The 21,140-nt window shown below is 45.4% G+C and overlaps 1 protein-coding gene across 2 annotated transcripts; it reads right to left on the bottom strand.

The window, feature by feature from the left end:
- Positions 1-43: 43 nt before the first annotated feature.
- On the bottom strand, positions 44-18,740 carry mid1 (midline 1). Of its 2 annotated transcripts, XM_066686068.1 has the most exons (12): positions 18,148-18,740; positions 17,165-17,314; positions 14,541-14,890; positions 13,874-14,263; positions 8,499-8,594; positions 7,592-7,699; positions 7,240-7,388; positions 6,708-6,835; positions 3,705-3,848; positions 3,440-3,601; positions 2,136-2,343; positions 44-1,642 (listed from the first exon to the last, which is right to left on the bottom strand). In XM_066686068.1, exons 3-12 carry the CDS (start codon positions 14,850-14,852, stop codon positions 1,294-1,296), a joined length of 2,046 nt encoding a protein of 681 aa, XP_066542165.1. In that variant the 5' UTR covers positions 14,853-14,890; positions 17,165-17,314; positions 18,148-18,740; the 3' UTR covers positions 44-1,293. The 2 variants fall into 2 exon arrangements, with proteins under 2 accessions (XP_066542165.1, XP_066542164.1); XM_066686067.1 differs by lacking the exon at positions 17,165-17,314.
- Between the last annotated feature and the right edge of the window lie 2,400 nt (positions 18,741-21,140).

Here is a 21,140-nt window from a genome sequence, read left to right as displayed (position 1 = left end):
CTTTGTTATTTCACAGAAAAAATCAAATCAACCAATGCATGGGAGAAAATAGTTTTTAAATGTATGGAACAACTGATGAGAGAACTGTGCAAAACTCAGAGGCCCTGGAATAAGACAAACAGTGGGCACCGTGAACTCTGAGGGATGTGATATATATTCAGAGGCTGAAATTTCTGTGTACCTTCAAATAAAATATTTTTCACTTTATTTACTGACACTTTAACATTTATTCATTCATTGTCTGTAGCCGCTTATCCAGTTCAGGGTGGGTCCCGAGCCTACCCAGAATCATTGGGCGCAAGGCAGGAACACACCCTGGAGGGGGCGCCAGTCCTTCACAGGGCGACACACACACACACACACACACACACATGGACAGTTTTGAATCACCAATACACCTACCAATGTTTGTCTTTGGGCCGTGGGAGGAAACCGGAGCACACAGACACCAAACTCCACGTTTTTTTCACGTAAACCCACAATCCCCAGAAAAATGGAAGTGTATAGTGCAATGTAAATAACTGCAGCCTGCTCAGGGAACACAAGGGGGCGCCATTTCATTTCGTTCCATTTCCCTAATGTTGAGCTGGAGCCTGGCTTTAGGCCCGAGACCTGTTGTGCACACGTTTGATTTTCTGAGTAGAAAAAGTAACCCTGGAGCGTTTACTGCAGGATAAACAGTGCTGTGTTTTTAAATGGTAAAACATTCTTTCATATATAAAAAAAATTTAAAAAATCAAATAAACTCCCTGGATTTAATGAACAAAAATGTTATTTTGCCTTTAGCACAGCATGGGTTAGAGGTGTTTGAGCTTACGCTTGCTACACTTCTATTTAAACAAATGAGTGATTTATTTCTACATTTTCTGTAACGTGCAGGTCATAAGATGAAGAATCAAACTGCCACATTGTCCCTGAATGAACCAGTTAATGCTCCACAGATTGGGTCCCCACTTGGAGGTGGCCATGTTTTAAATACACTGAGTACAGAATCTCTGGAGCATCCAGGCCACAAGGTGTCAGTATAATGGCTGGAGAAAATCAAACATATGGAACAAACGTATGGAAAATAATGCTGAATGAATGAATGAATGTTATAACTGTTTTCACATAAAAATCTACAAAACACATTCACATGACCAGCGTGCACAAAAAGGATAAAACAAATGCTTGGAAATGACTTTAAATGCATTTCTGATAAGCAATGAACATAAGCAACGAAAGAGTCTTTCTGAATGTGTCTGAAACTGAGACTAAAGTTTCACAATGAGGCTGTGAGCTCAGGGTCGCCCCCTAGACCCGAGGGTCGCTGGTGTCCAGGTACTCTGGGATGGGCAGCCCCGAGAGGACAGTGAGACACCTGTTCCACACACTGAAGACTGGACAGATGGGCTGAGAGAAGGAGACATCAAAGGTGTGGAGGTGCTTCAGTCCCACAGCGTCATAGAACCCCAGCGTTCCCAGGTCGTAGTCCAGCAGAACCCCAATGCGGCGCGCCTGAGGAGACGGCTCCACTGGGTAATCTTTTCCTCCGTGCCTCACCATCCACGAGTTATTACAGCGACTCAGGACCCAGGAGGACGAGGTCTTACCCACCCACTCCTGCCTCGGTGCGGATTTATACGCAACTCCAACCGCAAACCTGCAGGAGGAGGGAAATATTATTATAGTAGTCCATGAAAGGCCATTCCACCTTCTGAACACATGGCTACTAACTTCCTTCTGTGTGCCGTCGTGTTTCCTATCACTGTGTAAAACATGCAGGGAGTCCCTCTATTGTTGGATGCAATATGTCAACAGAATGCACGCAGTGTACAAATACATTTTTAATTCCGAATTGAAACATTCTCCAATCTTTTGGAGTAAAATGAGAATTATCATGAATAATGATAATTATAAAAAATATAATGAATAATGACAATTAAACATTACACAAACACACTTTAAATCCTGCTATGTAATGAACCTAATGGCTGGTTGGAGCAGTGGTAAGGTAAGATCAGCATTAACCTCCAAGTCTGTAAAGACTGCCGTGAGGCCGTAGGAAGAATAATGTAAACACAAATCTGAGGTAAAGGAGATGTAAAGGTAATTGTAAATCTGTTTATTCTTATCAGAATGTGACCGCTGCTGACCAGGTGCTTCCTCCAATCAGAGTTTCCCAGTAGTGGCGTCCACTCTCGATTTGGACGTTCCCAACGACGCCGTAACTGCTGGAGCTGCTGAAGCGGTCCGGGGCCTGACTCTTCTTGGACGAGGTCTCGTCTCTCTCCACGGTGAGATTATCGTGAGAAACCTTCAGCTTCCTGTGAGCGGATTTTGGGTCCAGTTTGAACGGCTGACCTGTCAACAACAAACCTGTTATTATCATCTCAGAGCAGTGTGTTTATATTTTTGATTATGAATCACTATTCCCTCTTTATATGTCTGTAATAGATGAACACAACCTGTAGCTCTGCATTTCCTCCAGAGAGACTCCAGTAAAAACACAGGATACACCTCGGTGTGGATTTGTATATTATAGCATTTTGTAGTTTTTCCAGCAAGGGATGTTACTGGTGAACAATTCCATTTTGTGTGCTTTATTTAAAGGCAACTTTGACAAATGTGGGGAAAAGCTGTTCTTTCTGTTTGTTTATGTTCAGAAGCTCCACATCTTTTAAAGTGGAAAGGTGTGTTTGAGTACGAAGTGACTGTATCTTGTTGGTGTCTGAAGTGTAACTTCATTCCCTGTTGAATTCCCACAGAAAGGAATAGAGCAAAATTCATTCATTCATTCATTATCAGAGCCTACATGGAATCACAGTCCTTCACAGGGCAACACACACACACACTCACACACTCACACCTACGGACACTTTTGAGTCGCCAATCCACCTACCAACGTGTGTTTTTGGACTGTGGGAGGAAACCGGAGCACCCGGAGGAAATCCACGCAGACACAGGGAGAACACACCAACTCCTCACAGACAGTCACCCGGAGGAAACCCACGCAGACACGGGGAGAACACACCAACTCCTCACAGACAGTCACCCAGAGGAAACCCACGCAGACACGGGGAGAACACACCAACTCCTCACAGACAGTCACCCAGAGGAAACCCACGCAGACACGGGGAGAACACACCAACTCCTCACAGACAGTCACCCGGAGGAAACCCACGCAGACACAGGGAGAACACACCAACTCCTCACAGACAGTCACCTGGAGCAGAAATCGAACCCACAACCTCCAGGTCCCTGGAGCTGTGTGACTGCGACCTGCTGCGCACCGTGCCGCCTAGAGCAAAATATTCATCTCCATTCATGCTTTTCAACAAATTTGTTAAACTTCTGGGCGTCGACTTTAAAAGAAAACCTGTGTGTACTCAAGCTTGTCTTACAGCAGATCTGCCTGCACAGACAGGTTGGGATAGCGCTGGTGGCCCTGAGGACTCACTGTTGGTCTTGAGCTTGGCCGGCTGGCTGAGGCGGCTGCCCGCGTGGTTCATGGCCTTTACCACAAAGATGTATCTGGTTCCGCTTTGAAGACCATGGACCGTGTAGTGGTTCTGTTTGATGTTTGGAACCAGCATCCAGCTGTCGGCCGAGTTACACAAACCTGAAACAACACCACAGTTTAACCCTCAGGTCACCGTCTCAGACAGAATACAGACATACGAGTTCTGTTCTCCAGGCTGTGGCTTGTCTCTGAGTCTACTCACTGATGACGTTGGTGTGTCCGGTGAAGATGGTGAACTGCAGCTCGTAGGAAACAACGCAGAACTCGTCCTCTGCTGTCCAGTGGACCGAGATCGTGTCGTGGGACGCGGTACACAACTCCTCACGAATCACCGGGGCATTCGGAGCTGAAATCAAGAAAAATGTCAGGGCTTATTTTTTAGTGTTAGGATGTAATACCTAATTTGTTAAAGAAATCCATCTAAAACCAGGCACAGGACACGATAAAGAGTAAAGAGAAGTGACTGTACACAGTTAAACTTTTACTTTACTTGATTCTTTAGGGATCAAGTGTTTCTGACACAGAGAGACGTCCAGGGCTCGACTCGACACATTTTCTGTTATAAACCTGGCACAAATCCTTAACACACACCTCACTGGCTCTGTGTGTGTGTGTTCAGTTTGAGGAATACATCAAACACATAAGCATGTGAGAGAATTATCGTGTCTAAAGAGGGCCGAGATTTATGACTGATGCCATATTCTGCTCGATTTGCTAAAGCCTGAGTGACACACGGAACCAAAACAAATCTGAAAATGTCTGAAACCTGACTCATCCTCATCTCACTCATTATCTGTCCTCACAGACAGTCACCCGGAGGAACCCCACGCAGACACAGAGAGAACACACCACACTCCTCACAGACAGTCACCCGGAGGAAACCCACGCAGACACAGGAAAAACACACCACACTCCTCACAGACAGTCACCCGGAGGAAACCCTCGCAGACACAGGGAGAACACACCACACTCCTCACAGACAGTCACCCGGAGGAAACCCTCGCAGACACAGGAAGAACACACCACACTCCTCACAGACAGTCACCCGGAGGAAACCCACGCAGACACAGGGAGAACACACCACACCCCTCACAGACAGTCACCCGGAGGAAACCCACGCAGACACAGGGAGAACACACCACACCCCTCACAGACAGTCACCCGGAGGTAACCCACGCAGACACAGGAAGAACACACCACACTCCTCACAGACAGTCACCCGGAGGAACCCCACGCAGACACAGAGAGAACACACCACACTCCTCACAGACAGTCACCCGGAGGAAACCCACGCAGACACAGGAAAAACACACCACACTCCTCACAGACAGTCACCCGGAGGAAACCCTCGCAGACACAGGGAGAACACACCACACTCCTCACAGACAGTCACCCGGAGGAAACCCTCGCAGACACAGGAAGAACACACCACACTCCTCACAGACAGTCACCCGGAGGAAACCCACGCAGACACAGGGAGAACACACCACACCCCTCACAGACAGTCACCCGGAGGAAACCCACGCAGACACAGGGAGAACACACCACACCCCTCACAGACAGTCACCCGGAGGTAACCCACGCAGACACAGGAAGAACACACCACACTCCTCACAGACAGTCACCCGGAGGAAACCCACGCAGACACAGAGAGAACACACCACACTCCTCACAGACAGTCACCCGGAGGAAACCCACACAGACACAGAGAGAACACACCACACTCCTCACAGACAGTCACCCGGAGGTAACCCACGCAGACACAGGAAGAACACACCACACTCCTCACAGACAGTCACCCGGAGGAAACCCACGCAGACACAGAGAGAACACACCACACTCCTCACAGACAGTCACCCGGAGGTAACCCACGCAGACACAGGAAGAACACACCACACTCCTCACAGACAGTCACCCGGAGGAAACCCACGCAGACACAGAGAGAACACACCACACTCCTCACAGACAGTCACCCGGAGGAAACCCACGCAGACACAGAGAGAACACACCACACTCCTCACAGACAGTCACCTGGAGCAGGACTTGAACCCGCAACCTCCAGGTCACTGGAGCCGTGTGACTGTGCCACTACCTGCTGCACCACCATGCCGCCCTCTTAGCATTCAGCATTAAAGATACAGTTCTGAAACTCTATAAACAGTACACACTTTTCCTCCTTTCCACTCATCTAAACGCACTGAGGAACTGTTCTGGTTGGTGCACTTAATGACGCATTGGTTCCACCTTTGTGATACTCTGTTGACGTCACAGTACCAACAGAAACAGAAAGTATGAGCAGGCTCATGCGTCCAGACCAGCACGGAACAACGATGTGGAGGCAGTAACTGTTCGGCACTGCAGCAGAAATGAGGACAATGAATCCTGTTTACGCCGAGATGAAGGGGTGGGCAATAAGACAGGATTATAACATCACGATACTTAAACTGCTTCTGCCGCTGATACTCTGCCCTGTTCACCAGCTCACTGCCTGCCATCTGCACTGATATGTGAAGTGTGCGTATTTATATCTTTACTGGGACTGTGTTTGAACACATCCAAATTATGAAAGTTCTTACTGAAGTTCAGATACACGTCACCAATCAGAGACACACACAAAAAGGGATGAGAGACGTCCCCAAACCTTTAGCTGCAGATTAAGCGATTTTCTGAAGAACACAATCCACAGTGTGTCACCGAACAGCATTTTAAACATATGCCCTCAGTGACTGAGCTCAGAGGACTGTGTTATTTCTCCGTCAGGAAACAGAACGAAGGGATTACTGCGGAAAAAAACAGCTATCAAACACTGCACTGAGAATCTCCAGCTGAGACTGGAACATACAGCAGCTTAAGTCCAGAAAAAACTCCCAAAGCCATGAAATGCATTAAACCACACAGTCCTGATGTAGAGCTCCTGGGTCGAAGTTAATTAGGACGAATGGGACATTTCAGACAGCTACACTGATAAATCATCACTAAACTGAGACTACTTCATGATGCTGGAGAGATGCTTCCTCAGGCTCAAACAGTAAAAGGTTCCTCTAGTTCCGTTTTAAGGAATGTTTGTCAAAATATGGGTAGATTGAAAAGGATGTGAGAGGAAACTGGACCTCAGGTAATCTGATCTGATGCCTGTTGCAGATTAACCATGTGCAGAGCGCGGTTCAGGATTAATCTGGATGTGGACGGAGGTTTATCTAATCACCGGTGAGATAATCCAGACCCTCCAGCATCTTCTTCTCACGGGTGAAGTCCAGAGCGAAGGAGTCAAACGTGTCGTTGATGTTTATCTCCGGGATCAGGATCTGAGAGGACGCCGTCGCCATCGTAACTCTGTAAAGGCGAGAGGGTCAGTCAGCCGTGTCCTCCACTGTGTCTGTGCCACCACATGAAACTGGTTATACTGACACCTAGTGACCTTGATGTGTCAGAGATTCAGAGGTTCTGTACTTAAACTATTATATTGGCACCTCCTGAAATAAAACGTACACTTTTACAGTGCCCCCTAGTGTACAGTGTAGGCATTTGTAGACTCAGTGATGCCCCCTACTGTAGAGTTTAGGTATTGTGGAGCTAGTGGTGCAGGGGAATGTAGATGGTGGTGTTGGTGCCCCCTACTGTAGAGTTTAGCTATTGTGGAGCTAGTGGTGCAGGGGAGTGTAGATGGTGGTGTTGGTGCCCCCTACTGTACAGTGTTTTTTTTTTGTTTTGTTTGTAGTGGCGGTGTTGCCACTGACCTCTCTGCGACACTGCGAGCCGTCTGCAGGAAGCGAGCGTGATCTGTCTCTCTGAGGGTTTGATTGGCCTGGCTGATGAGGGAGGAAGACCTCTCCATGCACTGTTTACAGCTGGAGATCTGCTGACTCAGCTTCCTCAGACGGACCACCTGAAAACATGAGTATCACAGAGTTACTGATTCAGAGGACTCACTAGCGCCCCCTTGTGCGTGGAGGACCAGGAGGTTGTGGTACATGTTCTGTGGAGATTATAAACACTGTGTCCACACTGGGAGCAGATTAACCCCCAGCTGAACCCAGTCAGGGTAAACACAGATTGTCCATAACTTTACAGACACACGGCGTCTCTGACCTTGCCCTCTTTTATTTTCGTCCCGATGATCTGCCGGCGCCGCTGGACAATGTCGATCAGAACGTCACACTCCTCCATCAGTCGGTTCTCCTGACGAGACGCGTCCATCTGAACATTAACAACCAGCAGCTTAGTGTCTCACACACAAACACACACGCACACACACATACACAGACACACACACACCATAAACAGTAATATGCACTCACATAAACACACACACCATATAAATGAATATACACTCATTTATACTCACACATTCCCAAGCATACACTCTTATCTCTCTCTCACACACAAGCACGTATACAAACACACACACACTTCCTCTCACTGAAGTGTCAGAGTGGATTAAACTCCTGCTGAGTCTCAGAGCTCCACTGAACACAGAGACAGCTACAGATTCATCAGGAACAGCTCAGCATCCGTGTTAATTAGCCCCTATTTTACATAAATTAACTTTAATAAACCCCTCCTTTACATCAATTATAACAGCCTGTTAAATCCAGACATGAAAACAGCTGTGTATCAGACCTAGCACCACAGTGTGTGTATCAGTTCAACTCTGCTCTGGTACGGATACATTACTGATATCCTACCCTCCCCCAAAAGGTACGTAGTGCAGTTTCTGCAGTGCTGAGCCCAGAGCAGCAACAACTGAGGCTCTACTCTCTCTGTTATTGCTCAGTGGAGCATCACAGTGGTTTAGAAAGTAAAGGTTTTTAAGGTCAAATTATTACATATTGTTGCTTTAAGTCAGTGGGCAGTTGATGATATGACTGTCATACTCATCTGATCCTGTTTATTGTTCCTTTAACGTGGTAAAGAGGAGTGTTCCTCAGGAAAGAGGGTAGAACGTCTGTGTGGATCTGACAGATCAAGGTTAAAATATCAGACCTTCTGTCCTTACCTCGATGTCCTGGCAGGTCTGGATCAGCCTCTCCATCAGATTCTCCAGCTCACTATTCCGCTTCAGCAAACTGCTCAGGTTCGACTCCAGGGCGTGCTGAAGGAGAACAGAGGAGAAAAGAAGACATAAAAGTCTGGGAAGCGTTTCTCAGCATGAGACGACAGATCTCATCATATCTCCAGTTAAAACAAACATTAAAACATCAGTCACTCCTCAGTTCACAGCTTTGTCCATGAGCAAACATTACTGACATCACTCCTAAGCTGTGTGAAAGTAACTAATAGAAATACATCAAAATGAGTTTAATTTGTGTAAATTTATCAACAGCATTGTTCCCTCCTCCTGTACCAGTCTGGAGAAACACATACACACACAACCCAGCCCAAAAGACCCTGATAATAACCACCGTACGTCCATGTCTGTCCGCTCCGGAACCTCAGAGGTGCCGCTGTCCGTCTCTCGGCTCTCGCTCCAACCAAGCGGCAGTGGAGCGGATAAAGCCGAGACGAGGAGGAGGAGGAGCTCGGTCGAATTAAAGTGAGCAAACCAAACAGAGCAGAAATCCCTTCACTCCACTGACCTCAAACCCAGCAGTCTGCCTACACACCAGAGCACAACTGACCTCAGCCTCGATCCTGACCCTCGCTCTCACCGTAAAAACCTCACAAGGATCAGGATCTGCTTTAAAATCACGTAAAACTGCGAAAATATTACTACAGAAACATTTGAGAAAAGGCTGTATTCAAAACACCTTTAACACACTCCTCACAACTGTGCTTAAAATAGTATGCAGTGTACACTAGTGTAGTACTTGGTAGGGTAGTGTAGTATGCAGTATATACTAGCACAGTACGCAGCAGAGTAATACAGTAGTATGCAGTATACACTGCTGCAGTATAGTAGTACAGTTATATAGTGTATATTATTGCAGTACACAGTAGAGTAGTACAGTAGTATGCAGTATACACTGGTGCAATATAGTAGTACAGTAATATAGTATAATTAGTGCAGTATAGCAGTACAGTAGTATAGTATATATTAGTGCAGTACGCTGTAGAGTAGTACAGTAGTATGCAGTATCCACTGGTGCAGAATAGTAGTACAGTAATATAGTATATATTAGTGCAGTACGCAGTAGAGTAGTACAGCAGGATGCAGTATACACTGGTGCAGTATAGTAGTACAGTAATATAGTATATATTACTGCAGCACACAGTAGAGTAGTACAGCAGTATGCAGTATACACTGGTGCAGTATAGTAGTAGAGTAATATAGTATATATTAGTGCAGTACACAGTAGAGTAGTACAGCAGTATGCAGTATACACTGGTGCAGTATAGTAGTACAGTAATATAGTATATATTAGTGCAGTACGCTGTAGAGTAGTACAGCAGTATGCAGTATATACTGGTGCAGTATAGTAGTACAGTAATATAGTATATATTACTGCAGCACACAGTAAAGTAGTACAGCAGTATGTAGTATACACTGGTGCAGTATAGTAGTACAGTAATATAGTATATATTAGTGCAGTACGCAGTAGAGTAGTACAGCAGTATGCAGTATACAGTGGTGCAGTATAGTAGTACAGTAATATAGTATATATTATTGCAGTACGCTGTAGAGTAGTACAGCAGTATGCAGTATACAGTGGTGCAGTATAGTAGTACAGTAATATAGTATATATTAGTGCAGTACGCAGTAGAATAGCTCAGCAGTATGCAGTATACACTGGTGCAGTATAGTAGTACAGTAATATAGTATATATTAGTGCAGTACGCAGTAGAGTAGCTCAGCAGTATATACTGGTGCAGTATAGTAGTACAGTAATATAGTATATATTAGTGCAGTACGCAGTAGAGTAGCTCAGCAGTATATACTGGTGCAGTATAGTAGTACAGTAATATAGTATATATTAGTGCAGTACGCTGTAGAGTAATACAGTAGTATGCAGTACACACTGCTGCAGTAGACTGTTGATTTGATTTGACTGTATAGTATCACAGTAATGTGCAGTATATACTAGAGTAGTACACAGTATGCATCAGTATCTTTATATTATTGAATATGCTAAGGAACATATTAAAGAATATTTCTCTGCTTGGTTATGTAAAATCAGACTGGATGCAGATGTAAAGTTGTGTGTTGTCTGTGTTTCTTTCTGAGTTCAGAACTTTCTGTGAGGGGCTTTTAGAGCAGGACGTCTGGTTCCATTCACCTCCACTGTCCACTGTCCCCTGCTCTGGACCCAGAGGCTTCTCTACATTGAGCCTCTGTTGACATCCATTTCATTTTGGAGAAAATGTAAAAGATGGAACTCCTAATGGGGAGAACCGTGGTGTAAATAAATCAGTAGTGGTGGGACAGTGGGGGAGGAGATGGAGAGGCGAGGTCTGGGGTTAATCTCTAGTTTAAAATCTAATCCCGTATGAACTGTGTCAGTGTTTATCTCCTCAGCAGCTGTAAAACTGTAAAAATGAACAGGGCACATTTCCTGCCGGAGCTGCACCAACATCATCTCACTGTCGCCTGTGATTCCTAATTACCATAAAAAATGCAGCGGTTTTATTTCTCAGGGTCTTCATCAAATATTTATTTTAAAAGAGAACATGACAACAGCTTTTAACAGCCTCCAAAATAACAACAAACTTTCACCAGGAAACCCATATAAGGAGTTCCAGAGTATACAGAGCACTCAGCCACACCCACAACTCCTTATATGGACATCCAGCCACACCCACACCCACTGCTTTTATGGGCATCCAACCTGAAATAAAACTATATTGGAAGGCCACAGGGGTACAGTGTGTGTGTGTGTGTGTGTGTGTGTGTGTGTGTTGTGAGCTCTGGAGGCTGTATTAATGCCATGTACTGAGTCATGACTCTCCAGAGGAAGACGAGGGGCTGTTTTTGGGTCAGAGCTTTTTATTGTGATCTCGTAATCCGCTGGCTGCCTTTATCAAAGCTCCTCTTGCTCCAAAATGATTAATTCAAGCAGGAGCCAGGTGCCGAGAGTCAGTTGAGCAGGAGGAGAGGTGTAGAACCACGGCTTCTATTTTTATCTTGGCTTCTGAGCCGTGTTTTTAGTTGTTTGATGCTCCAGTGGCCCGTTGAACTGGATATCACTCCTGGACAACCACAGAAACTCAGATACATCTCTGTCCCCACGGCTGAACATCCTGCATAACATCACACTTTGATTATCTCTCTGAAAACCAGTTACACATCCCATACACTCTCTGCATCATCTACATCCTCTGTAATTCATACACAGTAACCTCTATACATTCTACTTCCAACATTTAAGCGCCCCAGAACAGCACTGCTGTAGTGTTTAAGATGGACTGCAGGTGCTTAGTTGGAAGTAACAAACTGCATAATTAGCTTCATTCTAAATCTTTTACTGTTCATATGTTTTACTCGTGTGTATCAGCACCCAGCACATGTTCATATTTCCAAATCCCGACCCCGTCTCCGCCAAGGCACTTTCCTGCGCTGTTGGGTTTTATTGTCTCAGGAAGGAAGAGGGGGTCCCTGAGCCAAAGGTGTGGAGCCAACCTTCCCTTTCTCCTATGTCTCCAGTTCCTCTCTGTTCCTGAGTGAGAGCAGACATTTAACAACAGGAATACAGAGAAATCCCTGATCTCTCACTGAGTGAAACCACCTTAAACCCAGTGGATCTCTGATGTCCCTTAGTCTCAGAGCACTGGGGAATATGAGCAGAACATTCTTCTGGTTCTGGATTTTTTTCAACTTGTTTTGAGCGATTATTCCGGAGAGAGAGATTATTTCACATAAAATTTATCATGATTTAAAAGGTCTAGTGTTTGTACACATCCCTAACTCACTAAATGGGAAACCAAGCACATAGGTCTGATGGCTCAAGTCTCTCTCTCTCTCTCTCTCTCTATCTATCTATCTATCTCGAAGGTTTTTAGACAACGGAGGGACTCGAAACGCTGAAAAGCATGAACCCGAGATGAGGATGTTGCTCTATTCCTAGGTGGGTAACCCTGACTTATTTCTGCTGTTACAGTTACATTACTTAAGGTGGAACTGATTATAAATTCAGGAGAGCACTAACTGCATGAAAGTAAACGCAGAGCGAAAGTGCTACAAACCTAAACACCTCGAGTTGCAAATGAGTTTCTGTGGTACGGTTGTGTGGTATAACGATAATACCTTATACATTCATAAACCTGGAGGGTATCTCAAAATGAGGGTGGTATTCATGACGTGTTGTGTGTCAAATTTCTGTTCTATCTTTAAAAGGCAGCTAAAATAGTCATGTGCATTTAAGAAAGCCACAGGGAGGGGGCGCTGTGGGAGCTCTGACTGCTGATGTCACAGTCTGAAAAGGGGTGGAGAAAAACACAAGCCCAGTAGCCCACCACAATTGTAAATTTGGCACTGAGTTTGAATTAAAAGGGAGAGGAAGTAAGCTGTAAACAGACAACATACTCAGAAAATCCTTCACTCGACTTTGTGCCCACAGGTATATGGCTTTATCCTCTAAATATGTGTTTTGAGCCTATGTTGTGGTGTGTTAGCGCCAGCTATGCTTCCAAACAATGTACAACCATCTTATTTCGCTTATTTTCGAATTTTTATGTTCCTCCAGCACCAGTTGCTGAAATTTGCTCTCTCAGAAACTGTTTTTATCATCAATGCGTGTGTCGGTGTGCACTATCGGGCTGTGTTTAGCTAGGGTGGAGATCTGAGATGGTGAAAAAGAGGACACGTCTCGGGGGGAGGGGGAACAGTGATGAGGTCACGCCCCTCGCTGCCGTTGTATACTTAGCCGAACCTATGTGTGCTTTTAGGTCCTTTACACCTTTATTTGCTACACAACACATGGGAGTTTCTTTTTTAATTAATCTGAGAATTTACATTTACGTTTCGGCATAGCTGCTCGAGATGAGGGTGGGTACATGAGCTTTGCCTGACGTAAACAAGGACTACTGACGTGCAGACTGACCAATTAAATGTTTACAGAGAAGGTTATCGACCAATAACGGTAGCTCTACAGTCAGACCGTCCAATCAGAAGATTTTAGGCTACTTCACCACGCCCCCTTCTGACTCAAGCGAACCAATCGGAGTAGGGGAGGGCGGGACTAGTTTGTGAACGAAACTTCTCGAAGTTCTATGTAAGCTCTAGAAAAACAAAATCCCGGACGTTTGTGAAATTCCGACCGGATATTTTTTTAAGTCTAAAAAAGAGGACATGTCCGGGTTAAAGAGGACGTCTGGTCACCTTATTCTTACACAAACACACCGTTCCAAAACCCTCAACATTTATTAAATGTTCTCGACTGGATGCAGCCTCCATGACTTGTCAGTGTTTATTTTCTGTTGTGCTTTTTTTTTTTTTACCTTCAGTTTGTCGTACCTCTCCCCAAGCGGCACCACCTGGTGGTCTCGATGTTGCCCCACCAGTTTACACAGTGAGCAGATGAGCAGCTCGTCCGAGAGGCAGAACATGTTGAGTTTCTCCTCGCTGTGTTGGGAGCAGGTCAGAGTCCGGATCCGTGGTTCCGGCAGTGGTTCTGTGAGCCGGTGAGTGGTGAACGGCTTTTTGTTGGGATGCGTGGCGCGTAGACACCCGTTGCAGTAGGACACCTCACAGGTCACACAGGTCTTTACTGCGTTCTGCGGAGGAACCTGGTCACAGAACTGACACAGGACTGATTCCACTGAGCTCATGTTCTGCTTCTCTGTTATTCCAGTTATTCTCTGTACTCTGACCTTCCCTTTTGGAAAAATCTGTCAGAAAATAAAAGCTGTCAGGAGAGGGCGGCGTGATCATGGCCATGACATAAACTTTAATATTCCTTGGATTGATTTATTGACTGATTGATTGATGAATCTATAGAGGAATTGATTGATCTATAGACTGATAGATTGGTTGATCTATAGACTGATTGCTTGAATGATTGGTTGATTGATCTATTGACTGATTGATAGATTGATAGATCTATAGACTGATTGTTTGATTTATTGATTGTTCCAACAGGTCTAGGTTCCAGTCAGAGTCTACTACCTTGTTTCCTGGGACTGAGCTTGGCGACGCTGTCTGGAAGCGGTGGATGATATTCTGGAGGGTGATGTTCCTGCGGAGCCCCTCTAGTCCATGCTGGAGGAGGAAGACTTCATGACAGCAGGTGGGACACTGAAGGCGGGGTGGACGAGTAGGTCCCAGGTCTGGGTCCGGGTTCAGGTCAGTGTCTGTGCTGGAGACAAGGATGCGCTGAACGCAGTTTAAACACAGGCTGTGAGCACAGGGCAGCAGCAGAGGCTCAGAGAACAGATCCAAACAGACGGGACACGTCAGCTCCCGTGTCAGAGCGTCCATCTTCAGGACAAACGCGACACCAGCACCTGGCCGCGGTTCTGCGGGGGACGAGAAGAAGTTCTGTTAGAGGAGCGGATCCTTTTGGCCAGACTCCTAACACCTCACCAGCCGTGCTATCCTAACATCAACTCCATTTACAAGAGGCTCCAAGAGGATAGAAATAACTGCGCAAGGTGGGAACACAGCCTGGAGGGGGCGCCAGTCCTTCACAGGGCAACACAGACTCACACATTCACTCACACCTATGGACACTTTTGAGTTACCAGTCCACCTACCAACGTGTGTTTTTTGGACCGTGGGAGGAAACCAGAGCACCCGGAGGAAACCCACGCGGACACAGAGAGAACACACCACACTCCTCACAGACAGTCACCCGGAGGAAACCCACACGGACACAGGGAGAACACACCACACTCCTCACAGACTGTCACCCGGAGGAAACCCACGCAGACACGGAGAACACACCACACTCCTCACAGACAGTCACCCGGAGGAAACCCACACGGACACCGGGAGAACACACCACACTCCTCACAGACAGTCACCCGGAGGAAACCCACGCAGACACGGAGAACACATCACACTCCTCACAGACAGTCACCTGGAGGAAACCCACGCAGACACGGAGAACACACCACACTCCTCACAGACAGTCACCCGGAGGAAACCCACACGGACACAGGGAGAACACACCACACTCCTCACAGACAGTCACCCGGAGGAAACCCATGCAGACACAGAGAAAACACATCAAAATCCTAACAGTCACCCGGAGGAAACCCACGCAGACACAGGGAGAACACACCACACTCCTCACAGACAGTCACCCGGAGGAAACCCACACGGACACAGGGAGAACACACCACACTCCTCACAGACAGTCACCCGGAGGAAACCCACACGGACACAGGGAGAACACACCAAAATCCTCACAGACGGAGTGGAGCTCAAACCCACAACCACAGGAGCCTGGAGCTGTGTGACAGAGACACTTCCTGCAGAGCCACCATGCCTCCAATAATAATTAAAAATAATAATAAATTTTATTTGCAGATCACTTTTCATGTACAAAGTCTCTCAAAGTGCTTTACAACTGAGGAATAAAATTAAGATTGAAGCAAGAAACAAAAGAAAAGAGGAATAAAAGTAAAATTATAAAAAGAAAATAATAAGGACAAATTGAAATAAAAAGACAAGTAAATAAAGTAAAATTTTAATGTAAATAATTAGAAATGTGTTGAGCTTAAAACAGTGAGAGCTAAAAGATATGATGCTTGACGAGTCTCTGTCACACTCTCTATCTCTCTCTCTCTCTCTCTCGCACACACACAGGAGACTGATATCCATCCATCCATTATCTGTAAGCGCTTATCTAGTTCAGGGTCGCGGTGGGTCCAGAGCCTACCTAGAATCATTGGGAGCAAGGCGGGAATACACCCTGGAGGGGGCGCCAGTCCTTCACAGGGAAACACACTCACACAGTCACCTACGGACACTTTTGAGTCGCCAATCCACCTACCAACGTGTATTTTTTGGACTGTGGGAGCCGGAGCACCCGGAGGAAACCCACGCGGACACGGGGAGAACACACCACACTCCTCACAGACAGTCACCCGGAGCGGGAATCGAACCCACAACCTCCAGGTCTCTGGAGCTATGGGACTGCGACACTAACCTGCTGCACCACCGTGCCGCCCAGGAGACTGATAGAGCATCTCAAATTAAACTGGACAGTCAGAGTGCATCCAAACGTTTCTATACACCTCTTATTCGCTGTGAGGAGTTCAGCTGCTTTAAGCTTTACTTTACCTTTCTTTACAGAAACACACAATGCTCTGGAGCAGCTGCACATGAGCCTAAGGCCAAGCGCTGCTCTGTGGAACAGTGGAACTCTGTTCTCTGGAGTGATGGAGTTCCTCTGGGATGAGTTGGAGTGGTGTGTGTGACCCTCACTGATGATAAATTCCTCACAGCAGTGACCTAATATTCAGTTTAAAACCTCCCCACTAACCCACACCAAGCTTTTCAAACCACAGGGGTTCAGAAAAGTCCAGGTCCAGCTACAAGAACCGAGCCCAACACAGGGAAGGAAAGAAGAAGAAAAGGAAGGTGAAGACACAGCAGAATACAGATTTACAGACAGATCTGCCGTCACCAGAGCGGTGGAGATCTCGAGATCAGTCCCAAACAAACTTCACAGAGAACCAGAGACTAAACCCCAGCAGAAAGAGAGTCCAAGCAGAACCCGTCCTCTCTGGGGTTCTGGGACTGAGTTCAGGACCTCTGCGGATCCCAGAGTCCAGAGTACCCACCGCTGGACGGGTCTCTCTCCTCCGAGCCTCCCAGCCATTTCAGACGAGAACTCCTCTCCACAGTTTATCCCTTGCTCTTCACCTTCTTTCCTTTAGAGAACAACTTCTGAAAAACGCTGGCTCCAACTCACCATACTTCAGTAAGCCAGACTGACAGAGAGAGAGAGACACACACACACACACTACAAGAAACAGTAAAACAGGAAAAGCTACTCCCGATAATTCCAGGAAAAGAAAACTCCACCTAAAATTGTGATTGGGGGGGCGAGCGAGAGAGAGAGAGAGAGAGAGAGAGAGAGAGAGAGAGAGAGAGTAGCCTTTAGCTGTGGGTCAGTGTCCTGTCTCTCTCTTTCTCTCCCTCTGTGTGTGTGTGTGTGTGTGTGTGTGTGTGAGTGAGATTGTGTGCGTGTGTGATTTTCATTGTATCTTTTAAAATCATTTAAAAGGTAAAATAACATCTGAGGGAAAAGGAGAAACATGTACTAGGTGTTTTATTTCTCCAATGAAGGAGTTATTAATGAGAACACAGCGCTGATGTTCTGTGTGAGCCCTCACTAACAAACCCACTGTGTAGTGGATGTTCTGTAGGAAATCAGCGACCTCTAGTGGTAGATATTTACCAAGAAACTGACCACAATATTGAAAATAAATAAATAAAAACTAAAATCTCCAAAGTGGCATAACGTTGGCACATGCCCTGTGCAAAAATAAGGGTACAAACCAGACCCACTGGAATACTCCAATCCACCTTAAATGTCACATGCATCTGCTCCAGCTGTTAAGGTGGAACTGACAATTCCAGTAATAATCAGACCAAAATGAGGCAAAGTCCAGTGAGAATCCCCTGACATCTGCACTGGAGCGTTATTTCTTAGTGTGGCTATGGTTCTAAAGGTTCTAAATCAAGACAGAACCCTCTAGAACCTTCATCCACAACAGAAAAGATTTATGAGACTCTACAGGTGTGTTCAGTTCTGAGTTACCTGCAGCATAATGTGATTCACTGTCCCAAACCAGGCCAAGTCCTGACCCATCCCTCTTATTAAAGCTTGTCTTTGTTCTTCTCGTTTCTCCTCATTTTCCTGGTTCTGTTTGTTTATCTCAGTTTCTGCAGCCTCAAGCCTGAGGCTGTTTTTCCTGTCAGTGAAACAGAGCCAGAAGCACAGACAACAGGGCGTGGCTTCTACTACCACAGCCAATCAAAGAGAGGGGGATGGGCCAGTGGGCGTGTCTTTTGAGTTTAAAGGATAAATAAATACGGAAATAGCTTTGGCATAGACAGGCGCAGTGAGGGTCTTGTGTGGAGTGTTAGCACTGTTAACTTCAGAACAGAACGTTATTGCTTTTTTTTATGTCATTTATAAAGCTATACATATTCAGTCTACACCTGTTTAGCTCCGCCCACTCATACTTTCATATACACACTTGACAGTTCCACACACCAGAGGAACTCCATCACTCCAGAGAACACAGTTCCACTGTTCCACACACCAGAGGAACTCCATCATTCCAGAGAACACAGTTCCACTGTTCCACACACCAGAGGAACTCCATCACTCCAGAGAACACAGTTCCACTGTTCCACACACCAGAGGAACTCCATCACTCCAGAGAACACAGTTCCACTGTTCCACACACCAGAGGAACTCCATCATTCCAGAGAACACAGTTCCACTGTTCCACACACCAGAGGAACTCCATCGCTCCAGAGAACACAGTTCCACTGTTCCACACACCAGAGGAACTCCATCGCTCCAGAGAACACAGTTCCACTGTTCCACACACCAGAGGAACCCCATCACTCCAGAGAACACTGTTCCACACACCAGAGGAACCCCATCGTTTGAGAACACAGTTCCACTCAGCTGTTGGAAGTGGTGGTAGTGTTGGGGTGTGTGTGTGAAGATTGGCAGATTGTAAGAGCTTGTGCCCATCGTTGTCATGGCATCAGATGATACATTTTGGCACTTATAATGCTAATCTTTCTGGTTTTTTTTCTTGCTCTCTCTCCCATAAACACACACACTCCCTGTGGAGCTGTTCTCTGCTGTCTGATTTACACAGAGAGGTTTCTCTTAGAAAAATAATGGAGTCCATTCTTTGCCCACACACCATCAGAAACACAGGGTCAGAAAGGAAATCAACTGCACAAAGCAGTTACAGTGTGAAGTTTTTGAGAAAGACAATGAGGGTGAGAGGTTAAAGGGTGTGTTTATTAGAAATACCACAGCACAGGTTTACTCTGTATTGTGTTCCATTAAAGATCAGATATTCACTGTTTACATTTCTGTTTCCGTTTCTTAAAACCAGTCACACTAAAACTTGAGTGTTTAACCCTGGATATGGGGTCAATGTTTACAGTCGAATACCGGGTTCAGTGGTTACAGTTGGAAAGGTTTCAGTGGTTACCGTCAGATACCGGGTTCAGCAGTTACCGTCGAATACTGGGGTCAGGGGTTACCGCCGGTTACCAGATTCAGTGTTTACTGTCGCATGTGGGGTTTAGTGGTTACGGTTGGATACCAGGTCCAGTGGTTATTGCTGATTTACAGTGTCTCCAGAGGAGACAGACACACTATAATCACAAACAGAGACCCCCTCTAACGCCCCAGATGATGCCACAGCCCTCCGTCAGCAGGAGCACAGAGAGATGAGAGACAGCTGTTCATGAAGCGATAAGATGATTATGTGACGTCTGATATTTATTTTACGAATTATTGTAAGACGTCATAATAAATATATACTTAATACAAAAATAATAATTTGTTTAAAACCTCAAGTGATCATACCCACTGTTTATTTGTAAGAGAGCAGAGGCAATGTCCGTCTCAAGAAAACAATATAATAAAGTTGCTAAATGCAGTGAGAATGAAGAAAAGACCATTGCTGGGATAAGTCAGAAATATGAAGATTTATTATTTATGATTTAAACTATAGCTTACATTATCACGTATAATAATAGAGTTTTAGAATGCATATAAAGACAGTTTATGATTAGAACAGAAATATTCTCCAGTAATTATGATAAATAAAGCCCAAATTACTCAATAACTAGTCTGTGCTTTCGCCTGTGCGTCAAACACACATCTCCATCTGGGCAAGACTTTTATTCATTTTTTTACTTATTTTTTGGAATGGGGCGGTGTTTAACAACGTAGTTTCTACAGACGTACAGCAGTTGTTTGAGCGGCGCGCCTGATATACGCGTCATGTGGGCGTCTGCACTGCACGAGGAGCCGATGAGGAAGTGACGTGATTGACCACAGATTTCAACAGTGACTAGTACCTCGTTTAGCTTATAGATACAGAGAGACTGTGAGCTTTATCTTGAATACAGAGTAACTTTAAACACACAAACACGAGTTAGGCTTTCCTCACTGTCCTTCACAGTTTTAAATAATCAGAGTTTACGCCCTGGCAAAGTGTTTATTTACAGCTGAATATATCCGTGTTGATATGAGGAGGTACAGTATTCTTCTGCTTAAACAAAACATGACGAATAACGATGTGGGACACAGCTCGTTTAACCAAACAGGGCTGTGTCTACTTAAATTTATCATTTAAAACAAATTAATATAATATCAGAGATATCAACAAAGCATGATGTTCAGCGCATGCGCAGTCCAACTCGGGCAGAGGTCCAAATCTGGTAGCAGTGGTGTGACTGGGTCCAGATTATATTACCGTCAATGATAAATGTCTCCATCTTGTGGTCGAAGTGCAAGATCGCAGCTCAGACATAATTACAGCGTGATTCTACAGTAAAGGCCTTTTCATAATTTCCAGGTGTGTTTACTTTAATTTGATAACTAATAATAATAATTATTATAAATAACTTGGCAACAAATATTTCTATTTTCACTCATATTCTAAGAAAATAAACCAATGAAAATGAATCTTAATTGTTTTAATGGATTCTGATGTTGTCTAAAAGCCATTACAACCGTGTCACTAGACGAGAGAATGAATATTCAAT

Source organism: Hoplias malabaricus, chromosome 12 (assembly GCF_029633855.1).
Source record: "Hoplias malabaricus isolate fHopMal1 chromosome 12, fHopMal1.hap1, whole genome shotgun sequence".
Lineage (NCBI taxonomy): Eukaryota > Metazoa > Chordata > Actinopteri > Characiformes > Erythrinidae > Hoplias > Hoplias malabaricus.
This window is presented reverse-complemented; position numbering and strand designations above follow the sequence as displayed.